Source organism: Takifugu rubripes, chromosome 17 (genome assembly GCF_901000725.2).
Source record: "Takifugu rubripes chromosome 17, fTakRub1.2, whole genome shotgun sequence".
NCBI lineage: Eukaryota > Metazoa > Chordata > Actinopteri > Tetraodontiformes > Tetraodontidae > Takifugu > Takifugu rubripes.
Window position 1 is genome coordinate 10,684,346 of NC_042301.1, and position 19,796 is coordinate 10,704,141.

The window sequence follows — 19,796 nt, forward strand, 5'->3', positions numbered from 1 at the left end:
GAAACACCTTCACCTGCAGGGCTGAGATGAAGAGAAAGATACAGAGAATTAGCACAAACTCGTCCCTTTCTCTTTAAAGTTAGTCAGTCATAGATTCTCTCGAACAAACGCACAAATAAATTATTACTACCTGAGTTGAGGATGAAACCAACAATGGCAAATACAAGTTTTGTTGAAAACATTGCTGTTTTTGAAAACATTGCTGTTTTCAACTTAAAATGTGTTTTAAGATTAATATAAAACTGCCCGTAATGGCAACAAAGTAAGAACATACAAGTATGATCTCTGCCACTGACGCTCTACTTATGAACTCAACACACATCTGTTAAAACAGGAAGAGAACTTTGTAAATTCAACATGTACCTTCTTATCTCCACTTCCTTAGAATGTGCTTTAAGGTGGATTTATAGACGAAATGACAGAAACGCGTGACAGAAACCCATCAGTTGATCATGTTTCTGTACCCCAGCAGCATCGGCACATAGCAGCATAAATAAAAGAATGTATCCAAATAATACATTTCCTGCGTATGGTAATTAGTCTGACTATAATTATAACTGTAACAACGGAATTACTGTACCATATGCTTTCTCAAAGAGTGAGGTTTTAGGCCTCATCTTAAAAGTAGAGGGAGTCAGCCTCCTGTACCTGGACAGGGAGCTGGTTCCCCAGCAGGGAAGACTAGTAGCTAAATGCTTGGTTCCATTCTACTTCATTCCTCATTCTACTTTTAAAGATTCTGGGTCCCTCAACAAAACCAGCATTCTGAGAGCAGCCGGTTCTATTGGGATTATCCAGGTAGGATGGAGATAGGCCTCTGATGACCTTGTAGCCCAGGGGAAGAATTTTAAAATCTATTTTTGATTTAATGGGCAGCCAATGAATAGAAGCCAGCTCAGGAGTCATGTGATCTCTTCTGTTAGTGCGGTCAGAACTGTAGCTGCAGCAGTTTGCATGAGTGTGAGACTTCTCAGCACTATTTGCACATCCTGATAATATTGAGCTACAATAGTCTAGCCTGGAAGTAACAAATGCTTCATGCTGGATGCTTCATGCTGCATCAATATTTTCCAAATCTTTGCAATGTTTCTCAAGTGAAAAAAGCCTACTCTGTCTTATACACTAGTGTTTACTGAAGTAAAATGGGAAACATCAGCACATATTTCATATTGTATATTTCTAATATACATGTTTACAGTTACCCTTTATTAAAGTTTGGAATCCTTCCTTTGCTGTTAAGGTCTTCCAGGACTGTGCTTCTAACAGACCGAGATCATAGTTTTAAAGCTTTAGAGGACAGTTAGATGGTAATCGGGCGAATCTGTCAAACGGTCTTTGGTTGGCGGTGAGGAGGAGGTGTGGAGTTTGAGTGAGTGTGAATGTGGTGATGAAGCAGCCAACACAAAGGGGAAGGAAGAGGGACTGCGTGGCATTGTTTTAGTTTTAGGCCACTAGGTGGTGATAAATACCCGGGCTTCACTCCAGCAAAGACAGGATCATTGTCTTGGTCTGAGAATTCCTTTGTATTTTTTAAATTCCAAGAGTCATTATTTCTTTAAAATATGAAACATAAATTGTATATTCAAACACCTGTGATCACTTCAAAAGTGTTTTAGTTCTTCAACTATTCAAAATTCTACTGCCTTTTCCCTCTTTCCCACCAAGTCGTGATTGCTGTATAGCAACTGTGACTTATTATTGATCTGTCATATCTTTGTACCAGACCTCATCAGCTGGTGGAAAGGTTCTCTCCCCAGTTGACCCACATTTCCAACCCTCTCCAGCTCAGGCATGTCAGCCTCTTGTCTTTATCTTTTCCAGCACTTTTAATGACTTCTTGGAGGTATTGCAGATAATAATGCATGCTGATGAAAAGGGGTTAGAGGAGCCAGAGCACTTCATGTCTCAACACAATTTGGGATTCTCGGGCAGGTAATCACAACAGTACAGTTCAAATATAAACACTCAAAGGAAAGGTGCAACTTTGTTCACTTTGCCAGAGATGTTGTCAAAATAATAGAGTCTACTTGCTGCATTCCACTGTAATCTATCTGTCAACTTTTGGCTTGATTCACAGGCTGCTTGTGGCAGCTTTGTATCAAAAATGTTTGATTTAGTTGTAAATGTGTGCAGCAAGCTGGCTTTCTTCGATAACACTGCATTTTTCATGTTACTTTCTGTCTGTTTTCGTTCCTTGTTGAGCCTTTTGAGACAGTGTTCTGCATCAATGTTCCTGAATAGTTCCTCTGCTGGCGTCTTTAAGCATGTAGGAGAAAAACCTCAAAATGCTGAGTGAAAACATCCCGTTAGTATCCCATAGTAAACATCTATAGAGCTAATTATAGTGGGATTCCCTTTAACAGTAGCACATAAACACTTGAACAAAGAAACAGACTCTCACTGTTCTAATGTGTGTTTCACATAAAGAGTCTGTGTTGTCCTAATTTGGAGTTAATATGATGCTTCCTCCTTCACCTAGTGGGGTTTCTAGTGGAATGGAATGATGTCACCTCAGTTTGTGTGTTTATTTAGCACTCACACAGAGACCAAACACTACCTCCATTACTCCCCTGTATTACCCTTGTTTAGACAGCGTGGCATTGTTTCCAAGCCAAAAATTACCACATCAGCAGCCCTCCAAATACACCCTACATCCTTCTCTCTCAACCTACCAACAATGAAGGAGAAATCCTTCTTTTGGAAGAGGAGAGAGGGGGATTTCTCATCTTTGCAGTTCCCAGCCTGGCCATAAATGCCGTGAGAGCTTTACTAATTGGTGTCTGAGCATGATTGGAAGAAAGAAGAGGAGTTTGCTTCTGTGTTTTTGTGTGTGGATTGTTTTTTTTTGTGTGCATATTTGTGTTGTGTGTTGCTCTCAACCCCTTCTAACAACATATATATCCTATATTGTGCAGCTTGGATCCTCAAGGCTACATTTTAATGCTCTTGTGTCAACTGCTGCTCATTCCTAATCAAGTTCGCGAGGGTTCATTGGAGCTAATCCCAGCAGTTAGACCACAGCACGTTTCATTATGTCACTTGAAGGAACCACTTTTTCCATCAACCCCGTCCTCCTTTTCCGTGTGAAAATCAAAACACAGAAGTGCGATGGGGGTCCAGATGCCATGTGGGTAGAAACAGCACAATCAACACTGAATCTTTTTGAAAGGTGAGGCTGAAGGGTGAAACAGCACTCAAACTTAGACTACTGCACAAACTGCAGGGTGGGTGTGTTGCTTTGAGGTTTTGTCAGAGTGGAAACGTGTGTGTGTGCGTGTGCGTGTGTGTGTGTGTGTGTGTGTGTGTGTGTGTGTGTGTGGTATGAGGAGGTTTCATTAGCACTTCCTGATGAATCACCAGATGGAAAACACAATTACCTCCCTCACTGCCTCCCAATTATTTCCGCAGAGGAGGTTCAGGTCTCCCAGCTGAAGTGATGAACAATCGGGGGTGGATGGTTGCTTGAATCAGATGTTCCATGGGTAAAATACAACAGCCAAACTAGTTTTCTCCAACAGCCGTTAGCTTGGACACATGTCCCAGTCCCAATCTGAGTAGTTTATGATTGTCTCTTTACCTTATCACATCATACATCAGCTGGCAAATATTAAAGCCAGAGGTGAGAATTGGAGGAAGAGGAAAAGGGAAGAGGTGTTGACGTTCTCTTGCAGCAGACAGGGAGTAGGAGATGGTCGGATAGAAATGAGCTGAACTGAATTCATTCTGAGTTTAATTTTGATCCATTTGTGTTTGTCATCACCAAATGTCTGCAGCTCTTCAAAAGACCAATTTGGCTTCATTTGGCTGTTACACAGAAGTGATGAGCACCATATTCACCCCATCCCTTCCTCTGTCTGCTGAAACTGACGTGTAGAGGAAACTCTTTGTCTTTGCCGTTTGGCCAGACAGACGACAGATGTCAACAACTGCGCAGGAAGTCCTCACGCAGGATCTGAGATGTGATGTTTTGTCTCAAGGCTCAAATAGGAAGGTTGAGATGTGCAACCATGTCTATTTATTTCATATGGGGGAGGGGTTCATTCGGATAGTAGGCTGAAACATGCCTCAGTAATCACGCTGGATGCCCTGAAATGTGCACAGCGGTGTGGACAGTCAATGTTGCGAGCGTTCCCCGGTGTTTAATGTAACTTCAGTCAGAATGGTGGGAGGTCCTGCCCTTACTGCAGCCCCCCACTCCGACCCCAGTTAAGCTGGCTCTCTGTCTTCGTGAGTGCGGGTTGCCACAAGACAAGGGCCCTGTGTTTTCAGCCCTACATAAAGCTTTCTCTCAGACTTTTGGACAGACGGTCCGGTGGTGGCTGTGGGGTATTACGCGCAGGTAAATGCCGACATATTCGAGATGGTAATCCAGGATAAATCTCCCTTTGGCTGATGACCAAACATTCATGCGTTGCACAATAGATTCTGGCAGGTGCCCAGCGGTGGATTTACCCTGGATTTAATGGAGAAATCCTTTCTGACTTTTTTTTTTGAGGAGCCTAATAATTAACGGCGGATGAAAAGAGAATGGGAGGAAAAGTGCATGAGGTTATTTCCACCATGTGCTCGGTTTCGTCAATAAATGTGCAGATAGCCCCTGAACCTCCGTCACATGCGGAATAAAAAGTCCCTCTAACGGTTGAACCCTTTTCGGTGTCGTGCTCCGACCTCTTCCACATCTCAAGTTCTGTATTTTCACCCAGTTCTCTCTGGTTCTTATTTCCCACAGTCTGGCAGCTGGGAGTTCCGTGTGTAACAAACACTGCTGAAGTTCTCTTAACCAAGGTCACCAAACTCTTGAATGGTGCATCCGGTCTTTGTACCAGACTACTTCTTTTAAAATAAAACTTGAAAGGTTAAAAAAAAGGAATACAGTTTTTTTACAGGTTTATAAATAATATGGCTGTTGCAAGTGGGAAATAATGTGGGAGATACGTATTAGGGAGGAAAAGGAGGATAGATAACATAGACAAAAACAATTACAAGAGACATCAATCTTATTGATAGAAAATTTCTAAATATAGAATTTGTTTTCAATGCTAATGCAATTTATGGCTATTTGTCTTAAACCATCTTTGCAAATTTACCACATATTACCAGTATTGATGCTCTAGCTCTCTCAAACATGCAGTGAATGAATTACATAATTTTCCCAAGCTATTGTGGAGTTAATTTATGGAATGTTACGAACAAATCAGCTTATCAATCAATGGATTCACACATTGGAGTAAATTATTGACCGAGCCACCTTTCTGTCTGGACCAGTGGCCCTTGGGAAACCCTGCTTGCACAGACAAAGACGGCAGATGAGCGACACAAAGACTGAAGACAAAACAGGAGTGAGGTGCGGCGGCGGCGGTCTGGGAGGAAGTGACGATATCGTGGGACGAGTGAACACCACTGAAGACTTGAATCCTTTCTGACCCATTTCCCCTTCAATGCTCCTCTTCTTCTGTGTGTGTGTGTGCGTGTGTGTGTGTGTGTGTGTGTATGTGTGTGTGTGTGTGTGTGTGTGTGTGTGTGTGTGTAAAACCCAGTATGTTGGACCAAAAACTCAATTAAAGAACATCGAGCTTGACAGGCTAAAGCCATCACAAGGAAAATCTACATCAGTTCCTTTCCTCCTTTGCCTCCATCTGTACTTGATTGGCTTCTGTGCCTTCAACTCACACACACACCCACGTGCTTCATATATGTAGAAAAAGCCAGACTTGTAGAATCAGCGTGTACGTGCTCGTTTGAATGCATTAGCTGGGATTTCCAGATTCCAGCACTGCTTTATGAAACTTTAGCTCTGGAAAGTTTTGCACATTCCTTTAGCAATTTCCCGTAGTAAAACAAAGTAAAAGAATAGATGCTAAATACTGTAATCGGCTATCTCAGTCAAAGGTATATCACAGTTAAGGATCTGGTTTCTGCTGTAGTAATATTTCCACTCATTAATCCCAAATTACACACATTAACACTGTTGGTTCCTATAAAATAGTTCTTTAAGACCTGGGAAAATTGATCTGTTGAGCTTATGTTCTGCATTTCCTCATAAATGTAGTCCATCTATGATAATTGTATGATAAGATAACCTATAAGAAAGGGAATTTAGGCCACCAACCTTGTCTGGGGAAGGTTGCATAAGGTCAAGGGTATAATTTCCTTTAGTCTACAAAGTAATCGGGCCTCAGTCAGTCGGGACACTCCATAATGTGCTTTATTACTCAACAATTAAACATCCACACGGTAACTCAGCACACACAATCAAAATAAGTTAAACTCAGTTATAAATTAGCTTCTATCGAGGTAGTTAATTATCACAGAGAGGCTTAAACATTATAAACTGGATTTACACTGATGCTCAGAGAGTTGATGGTGCAGCTGTGAGAAAAATGTGCACGGGTTCTGTTAACTGTGGTTTACTGGTAGCCAGCAGCGTCCTACTACTTTACGCAAAGCGCGCTCACAGACCTGGACCTCGGCGGCGCGCACGGCTATATCCTGTGACTGAAAAAGCATCCCGGCTCCATTCACCCCGGAGATCCCAGGATCGCCGGCTATTGATACCGGTCTGCGGTGGTCTGCAGATGTGGGGACTGATTCACTGCTGTCACTCGGTTCCTGTTCTTGGGACAGAGACAGAACTGTCAGGCTTTGAAAGAAAAAAAGCCCTCATTAAGACATATATCAGAGTCAAGAAATCCAGCGCGCACGGATTTTGGTTTTGAAAGGATTACTCCGGGAGCTAAGATATGGATATTGTTGGATGCGTGAAAGCAGAGTTTGCATTTTCCCACTGGACACCTGTACTTTATGCCCGATCCAAGAGCTGCCAGTGTCGGATACTAGTGTAGTCACGACAACCCAGGCTTCATACGTGCTTTTCGGTTATTCACTTTATTTTACATTGGTTTGGTACTCTTCCGAGCTCTCCCCGTACTCACTCAGCACTGCAGAAGCGGGATATCTTTGACTCTATTCTTTATCCACAGTTCATCAGGTGCGGTCGCAGTAACCTCTTGCACCACCTCTTTCATTGAAGCCGGGACTGTCACCCGTTTTTCTCCGAGGGATGTTTCTGAGCTCCAGGGAGCAGGGAGCAACAGCCCGGCTCTGGCAGTGGACCCCCGCCTCGTCCTGGTGCCTCTGCAGCGGATCTGAGAGGAGATGAGAGCCGCGGTGTTCCACCTCTTCGGCTGCCTCTGCCTGTTACGCACCGCTGCCGAGGTAATCCTCTCAAAGTGTGTCCAAATGGTCTGATGTTTTCCCAACATACTGTGGGTATTTACTAACTTTAACTTCCGCTGTAACTATTGTCGAAATGAAAACATGCACGGATGGAACTTCTTCCCGTGTAATTACGCACCAATGCCATTAAACACAACAAACAAATAGCTGCAGGAGACATTTAATGAATGCTCCTATGATGTGGCTTTTGTGTGTTTGACACATCTATGTGCAACGGAACATCTGTGCTCCTGCACAGCGACTCACAGGCTGACTTCCCCCCCCCCCCCTCCCCCGCAGGACTCCCCTCTGCCCCGTGAGCTGTTGGAGCGCCTCTCTCGGAGCGAGATTCGCAGCATCAGCGACCTCCAGCGGCTGCTAGAGATAGACTCCGTAGGTAAAGCGCCTCTCTATGCAACTCTCACCAATTTCACATGGAGATGTGACATAAGTGATATGAGGAGGTAGTGAGCCACTTCCTTTTGAGTTATCATGAGGGTAATAATACAGGAAGTACCAGACAGCAAAGCCAAAGAAGGAAATAGACACGGATCTGATATGAAGTTGCTGCTGTCACATTTCTGCCACTTCTGAATAGAGGTATTAGCTGCATCTGCTTCAGTGCACAGTAAGAGGATGCTGTCTTCTTGTCTCATTACTGGAATACCTCTCCAGACGTTGCTGGGAGACCAGCAGTCCGTCTCACTCTTTTCACCCACTGTGAACTCTGAGTAAACTTTGTGTTTTCTCAGCCACTGCCAACACTAAACTGGGAGTGACGATTTTAAAGCCAGGGTTTCTTTTTAAGAGCCTTATGCTGATTTTGTAAAGTGATGAAAAGCTGGAAAAATTGAAACACAATGGTGAAGTAAGCAAAGATGTCTCTTCTTGGAGACTTTTGGTGTTACTAAAGCCCCTGGAATTTGACTATAGGTCTCGATTCTCTGTTTACTTCCAAAATTTCTAAATGTTGCATAGCTTTGAAGTGAATCAAATTGGCTTCACCTGCAGCACAGACAGGACATATCACCTCTCATTACACGGGTTTTAAATCAGAACCAAATCAGTGACGTGAAACGGGAATAACCATGTCGTTTCCCGCTCACAGAAGCGGAATCCTAAATTTAGCTCTGAACTCCAGGTCGTCCGTGGAACAAAAAAAAAACATTTTTAATGTGTGCTTCTAGGAGGAGTGCCACTGTTAACCCTGGTATCTTTGAGATGCAAATGTGGAGTGTGACGGGTCCTCGGCTCAGTGGGGGTCAAGTGGCTCACTTCATTATACTGTTGTCATGCTGCCCATTATTGGTTTGAGAGCCGGGTCCGCTGGGAGGCTGCTGCGTTGCTATGTATAATTCATGCTGAAATTCCTGCATGTCAGGGTGAGGGAGAGAAAGAGAGAGAGAGAGAGCGACACACACACTGAGAGGTTGAAGGTGCTCTCTCTTGTGTTTTATACACAATACATTTATATTGTGTGTTTAAGCTGATGTGTGCATGGGACACACACTGTTTATTGTTCAAAATCAGATTGAAGCAGTGTTGAAAGCTAAACTTGGCTGCTTGTTTATGTTTCAGTGTAGTGTAAAATATGTAGTTTTGGATTTAAGCTGATGGTAAAAAGTCAGATTTATCCATTTTTTACAGATCTAAACAGCATAACATGGTTAGCTTAATCTGGTCAGCCTTGTGCTTAGATCAGAGGAGCCTTGTCTGTGATAATCAGATAACCTGCCATTTGAAAACTTCTTTCTCCTTCTGCTTTTGTCTGTTAGGAGTTCTCCTTGTGAATCCGGGGTCGTCAGTTGTGGCTGGTGTAAATGGGCGTGTAGTTCCACATGCAGTACAAAGACAAACATTGTTGTTCCATTCACATGTTGAGAAGGAAAATAATTGTCCCATTTGCTGTTTCCAGCACCTTTTTCCTTGAACAGAGGTGGTGCTTCATTGTTTTTTTGCTCAAATTATACGGATGAATAAGTGCACGATTTACGATAGACTCAACCTGAGCTAGTCATATGTAAAAATGAGTATAGAGAACATCTGTGATGATAAACTACCCGTTGTGTCTACTCCATGGGGAGGTGGTAATATTTACAAATGGTGATGTCAACAGTGTGGTTTTGTCTTTGTCCAGAGAACGAGGTGATCGAGAAGACTAAACACCAGAACTACAAGGACAGCTCTCACAGCTTTCTCGACCTGAAGCGAGAGCATGAACACAGCAGACACAAGAGGAGCACTGGTGAGATACGCAGAACGACCACTAAAGTCTAAAACTCTAGGCATCACATGTCTTCTCTGCCTTCTGTCCCCGCAGTGGTGGAAGAGGCCCTGCCGGCCATCTGTAAGGTGAGAACGACCATCTACGAGATCCCCAGGAGCCAGGTGGATCCCACCTCTGCCAACTTCATCATCTGGCCGCCCTGCGTGGAGGTGAAACGCTGCACAGGCTGCTGCAACACCAGTAACATGAGATGCCAGGCGGCTCGCGTCCAGCACCGCACGGTCAAGGTGAAAAAGAAATGTCTCCTTTTCTCTGAAAGGACGGATGAAAGTGTGTTTCGGCCCTACAGACACGGTAGTAAAAGATTTCCAGCTCAATTTTCAATTATTAATTCTTTAATCATAAACGCATCAAATGAACTGCTGCTCCTAAACTTCTGCCATTATTCAAGCAAATACTTTCTACACTCTAGTAAAGGTGTGTGTGCGTGTGTGTGCGTGTGTGTGCGTGTGTGTGTGTATGTGTGTGTGTGTGTGTGTTTGTGTGTTTGTTTGTTTCAGCTGCAGGTGTTTGGGAACCTAATAGCTTTATTTAAAATCTGTGTTTAAGCATTATATAGCGTGTGTCCACACAAAGCAGCTAAAATCTGAAATTAAAAACCAGGTTCCAACCACACTGTAGTTTTATTTGTTTACGTTCTTTAGCCCTGACTTGCTGCTCCAGACAACCTGTTTCAGATGAAACATGTTTGATATTTAGAATCTGTGGCCTGGAGGATTTCCAGTGTGAAACACATGACTCCTGAGAGAGGCTCATCAGCTGACAGCTGTAGCTGCAATCCTTCAAGCCCCCGAAGCTACAGGAGCATCACAAAAGCCCCATTAAAAATAAATAGATGGCCATTTTCAGTTTGGTTAAAGGCAAGATGGGATCATGAGACTCATGCTGCCTTCTCAATAACATCCAGCAGGGTAAGATCAGCTTACTGAGCTGGAAGTGTAAGCTGAACCAGTCGCTTCTGTGGCCTCTGGGTCGCTCAGCAGGCAGACCCGAAGCATCTGCACATGACTGATGTTCGATTTTAACTAACAACTCGGGAGTTTTTGGATGCACGGCTGCACGAGACGTTTTCACATCTGGCAGCAGGCGTGATTAATGTTGACCCAGGAACGGTAAATCTGTCTCGTCCGTGAGTTCGACAGTCCTGGCAGCATTAACCCGCCACTCTTTCATCTAAACAAGTGCAGACACACCTGTGTGTGCGCACAGCTCCACCACAAACGTGGCTGTCGGTCAGGAGGAGCGCTTCGCTTGATCTCACTCCAAATGTGCACAGATGGCACGATGGGCCCCTCGGCCAAGCCATCATCGCCATCAGCACGGCGTGCTTACACTCTTCTCCTTCCCCCTCTCTCGCTCTTAGGTGGCAAAGGTGGAGTACGTGCGCCGGCGACCCAAGTTAAGGGAGGTGCAGGTCAGGCTGGAGGATCACCTGGAGTGCACGTGCACCAACAAACACGTCAGCACAAATGCAAAAACAGACGCGCATAATGGTGAGCAAACTCTCCCTCTTGTTTTCTCTAACTCTGTGTGTGTGTGTGTGTGTGTGTGCGTGTGTGTGTGTGTGTGTGTGTGTCATGTACAGGCTGCTTCTGTCTGACTGTGTCTGACACCTTAAAGGAGCTGATAAGAAATCTGAGGTATTTACTGTTTTTCCTCTCTGCATGAGTTAGTCCTCCCTCAGGGAAACACCTCCTCACACACACATACACGCACACCACACACGCACGCGCACACACACCACACACGCACGCACACACGCGCTCCCAAACCCCTAAAACTCCTCATTATCTAAGCTTCTCGGCAGTACAGCCAGCTACACGGCAGCATTGATAACAGTGATTGAGTGATTTTTCCAGTTCCAACCTGTATTAAACGCCGGCTGAAAGGACGCAGATTCCTAAAACTGGGACGTGTTTGTGTACGGTGGGAAACCTCTCAAACACTTCTTTGCTGTAAAAGTTAAACATACTCTGATTGTATGATCCATTGTGATTAAAAATGAGAACTGGTAGAGTTTTAAGAGCTAATATTGTTGAGAAAGAAATTGAAAAAAATGGAATTATCAGAGCACTTTTTCCTCCCAGCAGGCATTAGGTGAAGAGAGACGGCGAGGAGACGGAGAGGAGGACAAGCAAACACAGACAAGCATCTCCACCTCTGCCATCTCCTTCTATCAGTGTAACCTGGAGGAGCTTCAGTGGATGAGTTCTGAATCGCACGGAGCTGGACTCGCTAAATCTGGAGGAAGGAAGCAATTGATGCTAAAGAAGCAGAGACTGACTCAGAAATCTGGTGGATTCTGGGACACTAGAGGAGTGACCGCCTGCGTCTTGTTCCTCCTCCAGAGTATAAACCACTCAGTGACTCCGATGATAAACCTGGTGGAATCATCTCTAGAAACAGGAACTGGGATTAGATTTTTATACTCTTTAAGATTTACTCAGCCAGACACACTCACACATACATGCACATATATCCTCTTGTTTTTATAACCTTTCATTTTCTATGGCTGTCTGTTTCTTTACTGGTATGTTATCCTCATCAGAGAGGGAAGAAAATCCTCCTGACATGTTACTGATACTAATAAACTATTTATATAAAAATAACGACAGCATAGCAACCGGACACCTTTCATGGGAAAAGCAGTTTTCACCCTTCTGGCTCACGATTTAACCTTAAAGTGCGTGCGGGAATCTGTGGGCTTTCTGTCTGCGTGTGGGCTGTGTGTGAGTGATTATCTGTAGAATGCCAGCGCTGAAGCTTAAACCGCCTGGGACACAGAGCAACACATGCATCGAATCCTGTTACAGATGTGCCTGCTGTTAGCGCAGCAGAGTAGCTAGCAGCTAACAGGCCATAGGTCAGTGTTGTCACAGTGATGCAGCTGTTGTTAGCGTTTCGAACGGAGGAACTGACCTGTGACTCGCTCAAGGGGAAGGTAAATGTTTTCAGGAGTGGCCTCATCCCAAAGGCTGGGCGAGGAGGAGGAGGAAGAAGAGGAGGGGCTGACACAATACAACAGCAACACGCCGGCCGGGTCAGTGTTGTGGCCATTAGTGCCTGATAGAGGACATAAACTGTGTTATAAGCCTTTTCTCCATGAGCACATGGCTAAATAGCTGATTTCTACTGCCAGACAAAGCAGGAATTGTTGCTGAATGACAGCTGCAGCTCTGTAGCTTAAGAGGCCGCTGCCTCCACCTGCCACCGACCTGCTGCACCCTCTGCGGTCCTGCTCAGCCTCAGAACCCGTCTTTATGTTCCGCAGGTTAAACACTTATTAAGGAGGGCTTCAAACCTCGACCATTCCCACAACAAACAGAAGACAAAGCAAACGTTTGTTGCTGTGGCGCCAATTTGCTTTTCCGCCATGTGTTTTTTCTTTGTAGGAGCTGATGAAAATCACGTGCAGATGCAGATGCTTTACCTTAGTATTGATGCCTAAACTGCAGGAGTGAGGAGTTATACATATAGTGCACAGAGAAGACACTGTGAGTGTGTGTGTGTGTGTGGGTGGTGGGGGGGGGGGGTGCAGGAGTGAGGCACATGTGGAAGTTCAGGCAGCTAAACACCATTAAAGACTGTTGAAACCGAGGAAACAAAGAGCCAAGAACCAGTTCTGGAGAGACAAAGAGCGAGAGAACAGATGGGGATGAGACCGTGTGACAGGGTCGGAAAGGTGAGATTGAGGAAATGAAAAAGACAAGATGTGTGTGTGTGTGTGTGTGTGTGAGAGAGAGAGAGAGAGAGAAACAGAAACTGCATCCCTCTAAAGCTCAGTTAAGCAGATTAACAACATGATACATGTAGCTAAAATGCCGAACACTGCGGGTCAAGTCCAACCTGCTGTAAGCTGGTGGAGTTACAGATCTCAGATCAGATTACCAAACCTCTGTCTTCCTAAACTCAGCCTCTAAGAAGCTTAAAATTGGATACTTAAAAAAAAATCATTATTGTAATAATCAACTTGTCAGCTGGGACACACAGTAGTTAGTGCTGAATAAAAGAATCACCTTGAAAGGGAAAACAAAGGTAGGAAATCACAGTTTTTCACCTCCGCCGCTTCAGCTGGGGGTGAAACCGTGTTATCTTCTCACCCTTCTGGTTTGAAGTCGACCTCTTCATGTAGCAGCATATTCCGGAACACTCTTTTCATAATACAGAATGAAAAATTTCTGCTTATTTGGCGCGAGACATTGCATCGCCTATCTGGTTGCTGGAATTAATTAAATGGTTCTGACAGGTGACATGAAAGCCACAACAGCACATTGTTAAGCAGGAGACTTTTTCATCAGCTGATGGTCTGAGCTGATAAAAAACCCACACAAAAAGGCAATAAAACACCTCCCCGTAGTTTAGAAGGACCGCAGCTCCGTTGACTGTAAAAGCCAGAATGAGGAGCGATGCTGGTAGTTGAACATGTCGGAATAAGTACGATGTTCTGAGCTTGATAAGCGAAACCTGCCGAGTCATCAGCAGTAATTTGGCGTGTGAAGGTGTCGGCTGCTGTAGGTCTTCATCCCGCCTCAGCCTGGGGGGAAACAGCTGCCTGATCACTATCAGATATTCCTTTAAACAGCCTCCATTTCTTAATGAGGTTCATCCTGCCCAGCTCTTCCCTCCAGCACTTCGCCCCCCCCTCCATCGACGTCTCCATCCCCTTCAGTTCGGCCATTGTGTGTGACGGGGCCGAGCGAAAGGCCCGCCGCCACCGCCACGTGTTTGCACACACAGCGAGGGGAATAAAAACAGACAGGAGGGGGGGTTAGGGAGGGGGGTTAAGTGCTTTTTAATGGACTAACCAATGGAGGGACTCAGACTTAAACAACTTTCACCCCTGGAACTCCTGATATTGATGACTCGAAGGACCAACATCAACAAACGGTCCGGGACTCAGCCCTCGCCGTGACGGGGCGCTAACCTATTTTGCAGCTGCACGTCGTCGCCGTGGAGATTAGGCCTGATGTCACATGTGCAGCTGGGAGTCTATTGTAGTTATTTTTGCGTCAGTCTTGCATGTTCTGCCTCTTTAATCCCTCCGCAGGTTTATTCCCATTTAAGCCATTAAGAGCCACTGCGACACCAGAACATCAGAACGGAGGATTGTGGGTAGATTTGTTGGGATATTTAGAATTTCCGGTGCCACAGACATCAAAACCGCAGCTCTCTTCGTCCTTATCAGGTAGAGTTGTGACACATTCCACCTGATCTCTGCGCTGCTATTGATGGGAGGGGGGACACCTGTAATCACCTGATACTAATTACGATCCTTACCAAAATCGAATCCCTTCGATTTTCCTATAAGAACAAAGCAAAAGTAAGAATCCGTCTTTAAAATGACACCATCCATCCAAATCCATTTGCTGCTTTAACAAGAGGATTAACCAGAGTTTGCAGGAATGGGGTCAGTTTATGAACTCGTTGGAGCACAGGGAATGATATACAGTACCAAGGAATTATCTTGGGAATTATGGTCAGCGGGAGAAAAAAATGCTGAAAATTATGAAATGTTTGGCTTTTTCTATTATAATTTCCACTATAAATGTCCTAAACGGGCATCAATTCCCCAAACTGTTTTTATTCAAGTTAAACATTATTACTTATACTTGAATTACTTTGTGTAGTAGATTTGCAGTACAAACAGCAGATATGATAATTGTGTTCAGGAGTCGCCTGTCATATTCACCACCAGTAAAAGATTAAACAGATCCTTGTTGTCAGGAAATAGAAAGATAAGACGGGAAGGAAAAGCTAAAAAAAATGATTGAAGACGCTTCAGAATTTATTTCAGTGATTATACGTAAACTGAGTGTGTGAAGTTCTGCTTCATTTGAGTTACGGAGCTCTGTGAAGATCCTTAAAGTCACTGGTGAGGAAAACTGCACACCTGCGAAGAGAAGGAGGAACTAAAGGGCGGGGTGGTATGTGTGTGTGTGTGTGTGTGTGTGTGTGTCGGGTAGGCTTTGATAGTAAATCTGGTTTTATTATGGTATAAACATTAAAAAGGGGCCCGAGCTTTAGCGGATAAACAGGCAGGAAAAGTCTCAATGCTTCCTGCAGTGCGGCAGTTTGATGATTTGCCACATGGCTGGCAGGCAGGTTAATCATTTTCCTGATTTCGCCTGGTTAGTTCAAAAGTAGCAGATTAATTCCCATTCAGAGGAAATGCGTGAGTTTTCTCTGGCGGCAGAAGTTCTGGAAGCGCCACGGGAGGAAGGCTGAGTGTCCCGACGCTACGACCGAATAAGCAACTGTCCCAGGACTAAAGCCACCAAATGGGCCTCATTCAAATCTGCATAAAGGAGTTGTGACTACTGGACAAAGAGAGCCATCAAAGATCACACTGACGCCCCTTTTTATTACCCATAAACCATCCTTTTCATCATCTGCACAAAGGACGTCTCACTTTCTGCTTGGCAAGTTCAGGATGCAGTTTTACTCATATGTAGACTGTCGGATGAGTCTCTCTGCGCTCATTCCACCAAATATCCACCTAGGAGACGGATTCATGCAAGTGTTCCATCCTTCTTTAAAAGTTGGGTAAAGGGTGACGCGTCGAGCCGCCCTGGAGAAGCTCCTTCATGACCTGAGTGCCTAATTCCAGAGAGCTGCTAGCATGTTTACCCTCTGGGCTAACCTGAGCTAACGTCTTCTAGGGGAAGAAAGATGCAGCTGCTGCTCGGTCTCCAAAGGAGAGACAGTTTATTAGGAGACAACATAATCTGGACTGATGCACGGGGTCTTTCTCCTGCTCGCCGTTCCTGACCTTAGGCTTTTAACCCCCTGACCTCAGCTTTGTCCGGCCATCAGGTGCCAGCTTGCTTTCCAGAGGCATCACGATCCAGAGGCAATGCTCTCAAGGGGGTTCAGCATTGTCTTTCCCCCCCAAAAAAGAAAAAGCAATCTCTCTCTCTCTCTCTCTCTCTCTCTCTCCCCCTCACACACACACACACACACACACATACACACACACACATTCCTGCTTGTGAATGGTTTTCATCATCTTCCCTTCTCCCATCACATTTCACATTTCCCTCATGGCACGCTAATGCGATCGCCAGAGAATGTCAAACACGCCTCGGATCGAAACATCTAAACTTTTTTTGGGGGGGAAATATGAACTCTTTCCCTCCTCTTTGATGTATAACGTCGAGTCGACGTAGATCAAAGCGCTACACCTCTCGTGCCTCGATATCGCTCCCTTATGAACATTTTGAGGGACCTGCCACAAATCACATCTGCCCACTTTGATTTGGCTGTCCTCCCCAAACCAATTCCTCCTCTCTCTGTTCTTCATCCCTCTCTCCCTGCAGTATATAATGACAGGTGACCCCAGGATTGAAGCAATCCATCCTGGCGTTGTCTTGGCAACTGCGCGTCGGTGGCACGAAATGCGTTTGAAACGAGTTTACTCGAGTATTGATCCTCGGCGTTGAACACTGAAATCAAAGCGTGGCCTGTCTGTTCACACATGCAGCAGAGGAAGGGTTGATGGAAAGGCGGAGCAACATTCTCCCGTATGTGGGTGGATGACCGCTGCATCTCTTCATCTCTGCCCTCGTTTGCCTCTTCTTCTCTCTTACTCTTGGAGATTTGAATTCTTTTGTGGTCAAAGTGCCGATTTTCTGCTGCATTCCGAGTCTCACGCAAGGAGCCAGCAGCACGGAATTCAGGCCAAATAAACACTCACCAGACACGAATGATCTTGGTAAAATCCCATAAAGCGGTGGTTGTGATGCGCAGGTAAGGGGGAATTCAGAGGGCACGTTACTGATGCCGACATCCAACTGATGTAGGCACCTAAAAAGAGTGCAAGAGAGCCCTTTTTCATCAGTTTGCGATGTCACAAACCAACGAGTTAAGCTGTTTCTCATGCACGAAAGACCCTTTGGCATCCGTGGACGATGCATTAAGCCTCCTAGCAAGCTGGTGGCCCGTCTGTTATCCTGGACTCCACCTCATTCAGGCAAATTTATGCATGCAGCCATCATGAGAGTTTACTTTTTCATTTAAACTCAACGCGTAAAGCTTCAGGAGATAGTCGTGAATTGATTTTGAAGACTTGTGAACCTCGGTTTGCCCTGTAGTGGCAGACGGCAGTAATGGATCATTTATGCTCGGGGGCAAACGTGTCTCCACTTGATCAAAGAGCCAACTAAAGCACGGAGATCTGACAGCAGCGACGTCGCGGCCCGTCTGGTGGAAGTGTTTTAATATCCAGCAGTGGCGGCGGAGGTTTACGTTGCAGGAGACTGTCTGCTGCCAGTGCAGATGTCATGGAAATTAGAGTAAAAGTCTGGGTCATCCTGCCCTCCACAGAGAGAGCCTGTGAGCCGAAATTTTGTGTATACGCTCCTCTTCTCTTGAAGGTTAATTCATCTCACTGCAATCACATCTTCTAATTCCTCTTCTCATTTGTCAGACCCTTAAAGATCTGCCGGAAGTTTGGGAGCGCCGCAGTAATAATCCTTTAACTAGCAGAACGTTCCAAACCGGCTCATGTGGTCCACAGCAGCATTAGCATATTAGCAAGGCGCTACGTATGGCTGCGGCGTTGACCTCTACCATACGATACTGAAGACTCTCGGGCGCCAGATGATGCGTGACGCGCGATGGGAGTCGATCCTGTGACCTTTCTCCCTGTGCAGGTGTTGGCCCAGGTTATGGTTGCGGCCGTCTTCAGTTGGAGTCGGTTAAATGATCACAGAACAGAAGAATCCTGCTGTAAATCTCATCGAGCGATAAATCTCATGAAAGCCCAGTTTGTGGATTTGAAAGGTCGTGAAATGTCGTAGATGTAATGCACATTTCAGCCTTTCTGACGGATTCTTTTATTCCGCTGGAGTAAACCTGGAGCTTTACTTACTGTGTCTGAATCTTTCTGTGGTAACTCTAAAGTCCTTTAATGGTCATTTCCACTTATTTCCCATTAGGTCGGCCATTAAACAGGACGTTTTGATTTTCTGGAATTTTACTATAAACATTGAAGAATAACCCGTCAACTGCTCCGTTGTCCCGGTTTACAAAGCTGGAACTTCGGGGTCGACCTCTTCGCGTTTTCACACTCGATCAAACAGGAGGAACCGAGCTCTGGTCTGACCCACCTCCATAGCCTAGTCCACCTGCCAGAGGAACGTGTTTTCCCATCAACACGCCATCGGCCGGCGTCACAGCCTCCCGCCCTCCCTCTGTAACAGCATGTCTGTGGCGATGAGGGGAACAAAGGGAGTCAAGTGTTCACCTGTTGACACAACAGCAGAGAGGAAGAACCCCCCCCGCTGGGGTCTCTGTGAGCTCACTCGTCTTCACAGCTTTTCGCTCCATGAAACTGAAGCCAGCCCATTAAAGTTGTTGTCCAGGTTTTTTTTGTTTTTTAAAAAAAATAGGAAATAATTTTTTTGTCCTGGATTAAAACAAATAAAAACTCCTAAAAGTCCTTCATCCATTTCTAGTTTTTAACATTTAGGTCACCTGCCCAAAACCCCCGAAGCCTTTTCTTGTCAGCTGTCAGGTGATCAGTGACCTACAGCTCTGCCGGGCCGTGACCGCGTGCAGGTCAAAGGTCAGGCTGGAGCGTGGGCAGGTGATGAAGTGCTGTAAATCCTCAGACAGTAGTGATTGAGCCGCAGGGGTCATGGCTGGAGAACTTCTCGGATGGTGTAATCTCACGTACCTGCATGCACAGTTTCAGGAAGGTTTAGTCCCCAGAAAACACACAAAGGGTGGGAATTTAACCCACAACCCCAGGCTGATTATAAAAACTATTTTACAACTGATAATTACCTCTATCAAAGGAGTTACTTTATGGTTCCCCACACAAAAAACAGTAAACTCGTCAGTTCTTGTTGGTTTTCTCGATTTTTCAGGCTTGTGAAATGTTGTTTGGACTGATGTGCACCCGCTAGCTCGCTGTCAATTAACCTGCTGTTCGTAAACAGGGGTTGGTGTTTGATGAGGTCCATAATCAGTTGCTGCAGGAGTGCTTGTGAAAACAGCTGGAGGACTCACATTAGCCTTCATTAGTGCAGGTATGGCATGTTCCCAGGAGTGGGGAAGAGTTTTCCAAATATTCCAGGATGGGCTTGGCCTGCCCCACACCGCCTGCCTGGGTGGCCTGAACCAAAATCTCTGTAGGGTAGAAAAATAGAACATCCTCACATTATTAGGAGCTGTCTTCAGCTTTTTTTCCCCATGTGGACACCACCAGGCTAACCATGACGCTCTCCTCTCACTGTCGGCATTTCAACCGCAGGAGATCCAGGCTGTATTTAAAGGGCTTTGAGGGCTGAGG

General features: G+C 45.2%; 1 protein-coding gene across 4 annotated transcripts; it reads left to right on the top strand.

The window, feature by feature from the left end:
- The first annotated feature begins 6,611 nt into the window (after nucleotides 1-6,611).
- LOC101063539 (platelet-derived growth factor subunit A-like) lies at nucleotides 6,612-12,132 on the top strand. Of its 4 annotated transcripts, none has more exons than XM_029851339.1 (7): nucleotides 6,612-7,215; nucleotides 7,516-7,612; nucleotides 9,353-9,460; nucleotides 9,536-9,729; nucleotides 10,866-10,961; nucleotides 11,088-11,142; nucleotides 11,590-12,132. In XM_029851339.1, the coding sequence occupies exons 1-6, from the start codon at nucleotides 7,156-7,158 to the stop codon at nucleotides 11,100-11,102; spliced, it is 570 nt and encodes a 189-aa protein (XP_029707199.1). In that variant the 5' UTR covers nucleotides 6,612-7,155; the 3' UTR covers nucleotides 11,103-11,142; nucleotides 11,590-12,132. The 4 variants fall into 4 exon arrangements, with proteins under 4 accessions (XP_029707199.1, XP_029707200.1, XP_029707197.1 ...); XM_029851340.1 differs by having other exon boundaries at nucleotides 11,593-12,132; XM_029851337.1 differs by lacking the exon at nucleotides 11,088-11,142 and having other exon boundaries at nucleotides 10,866-10,995; nucleotides 11,590-12,129.
- The last annotated feature ends 7,664 nt before the right edge of the window (nucleotides 12,133-19,796 follow it).

What these genes read in the sequence shown, in the direction of transcription:
- LOC101063539 (XM_029851337.1), top strand. Translation starts at nt 7,156, where the DNA reads ATGAGAGCCGCGGTGTTCCACCTCTTCGGCTGCCTCTGCCTGTTACGC. An exon ending in GCTAGAGATAGACTCCGTAG is followed by an intron (nt 7,613 to 9,352) that starts GTAAAGCGCCTC and finishes GTCTTTGTCCAG; the next exon opens with AGAACGAGGTGATCGAGAAG. An exon ending in TCCAGCACCGCACGGTCAAG is followed by an intron (nt 9,730 to 10,865) that starts GTGAAAAAGAAA and finishes TCTCGCTCTTAG; the next exon opens with GTGGCAAAGGTGGAGTACGT.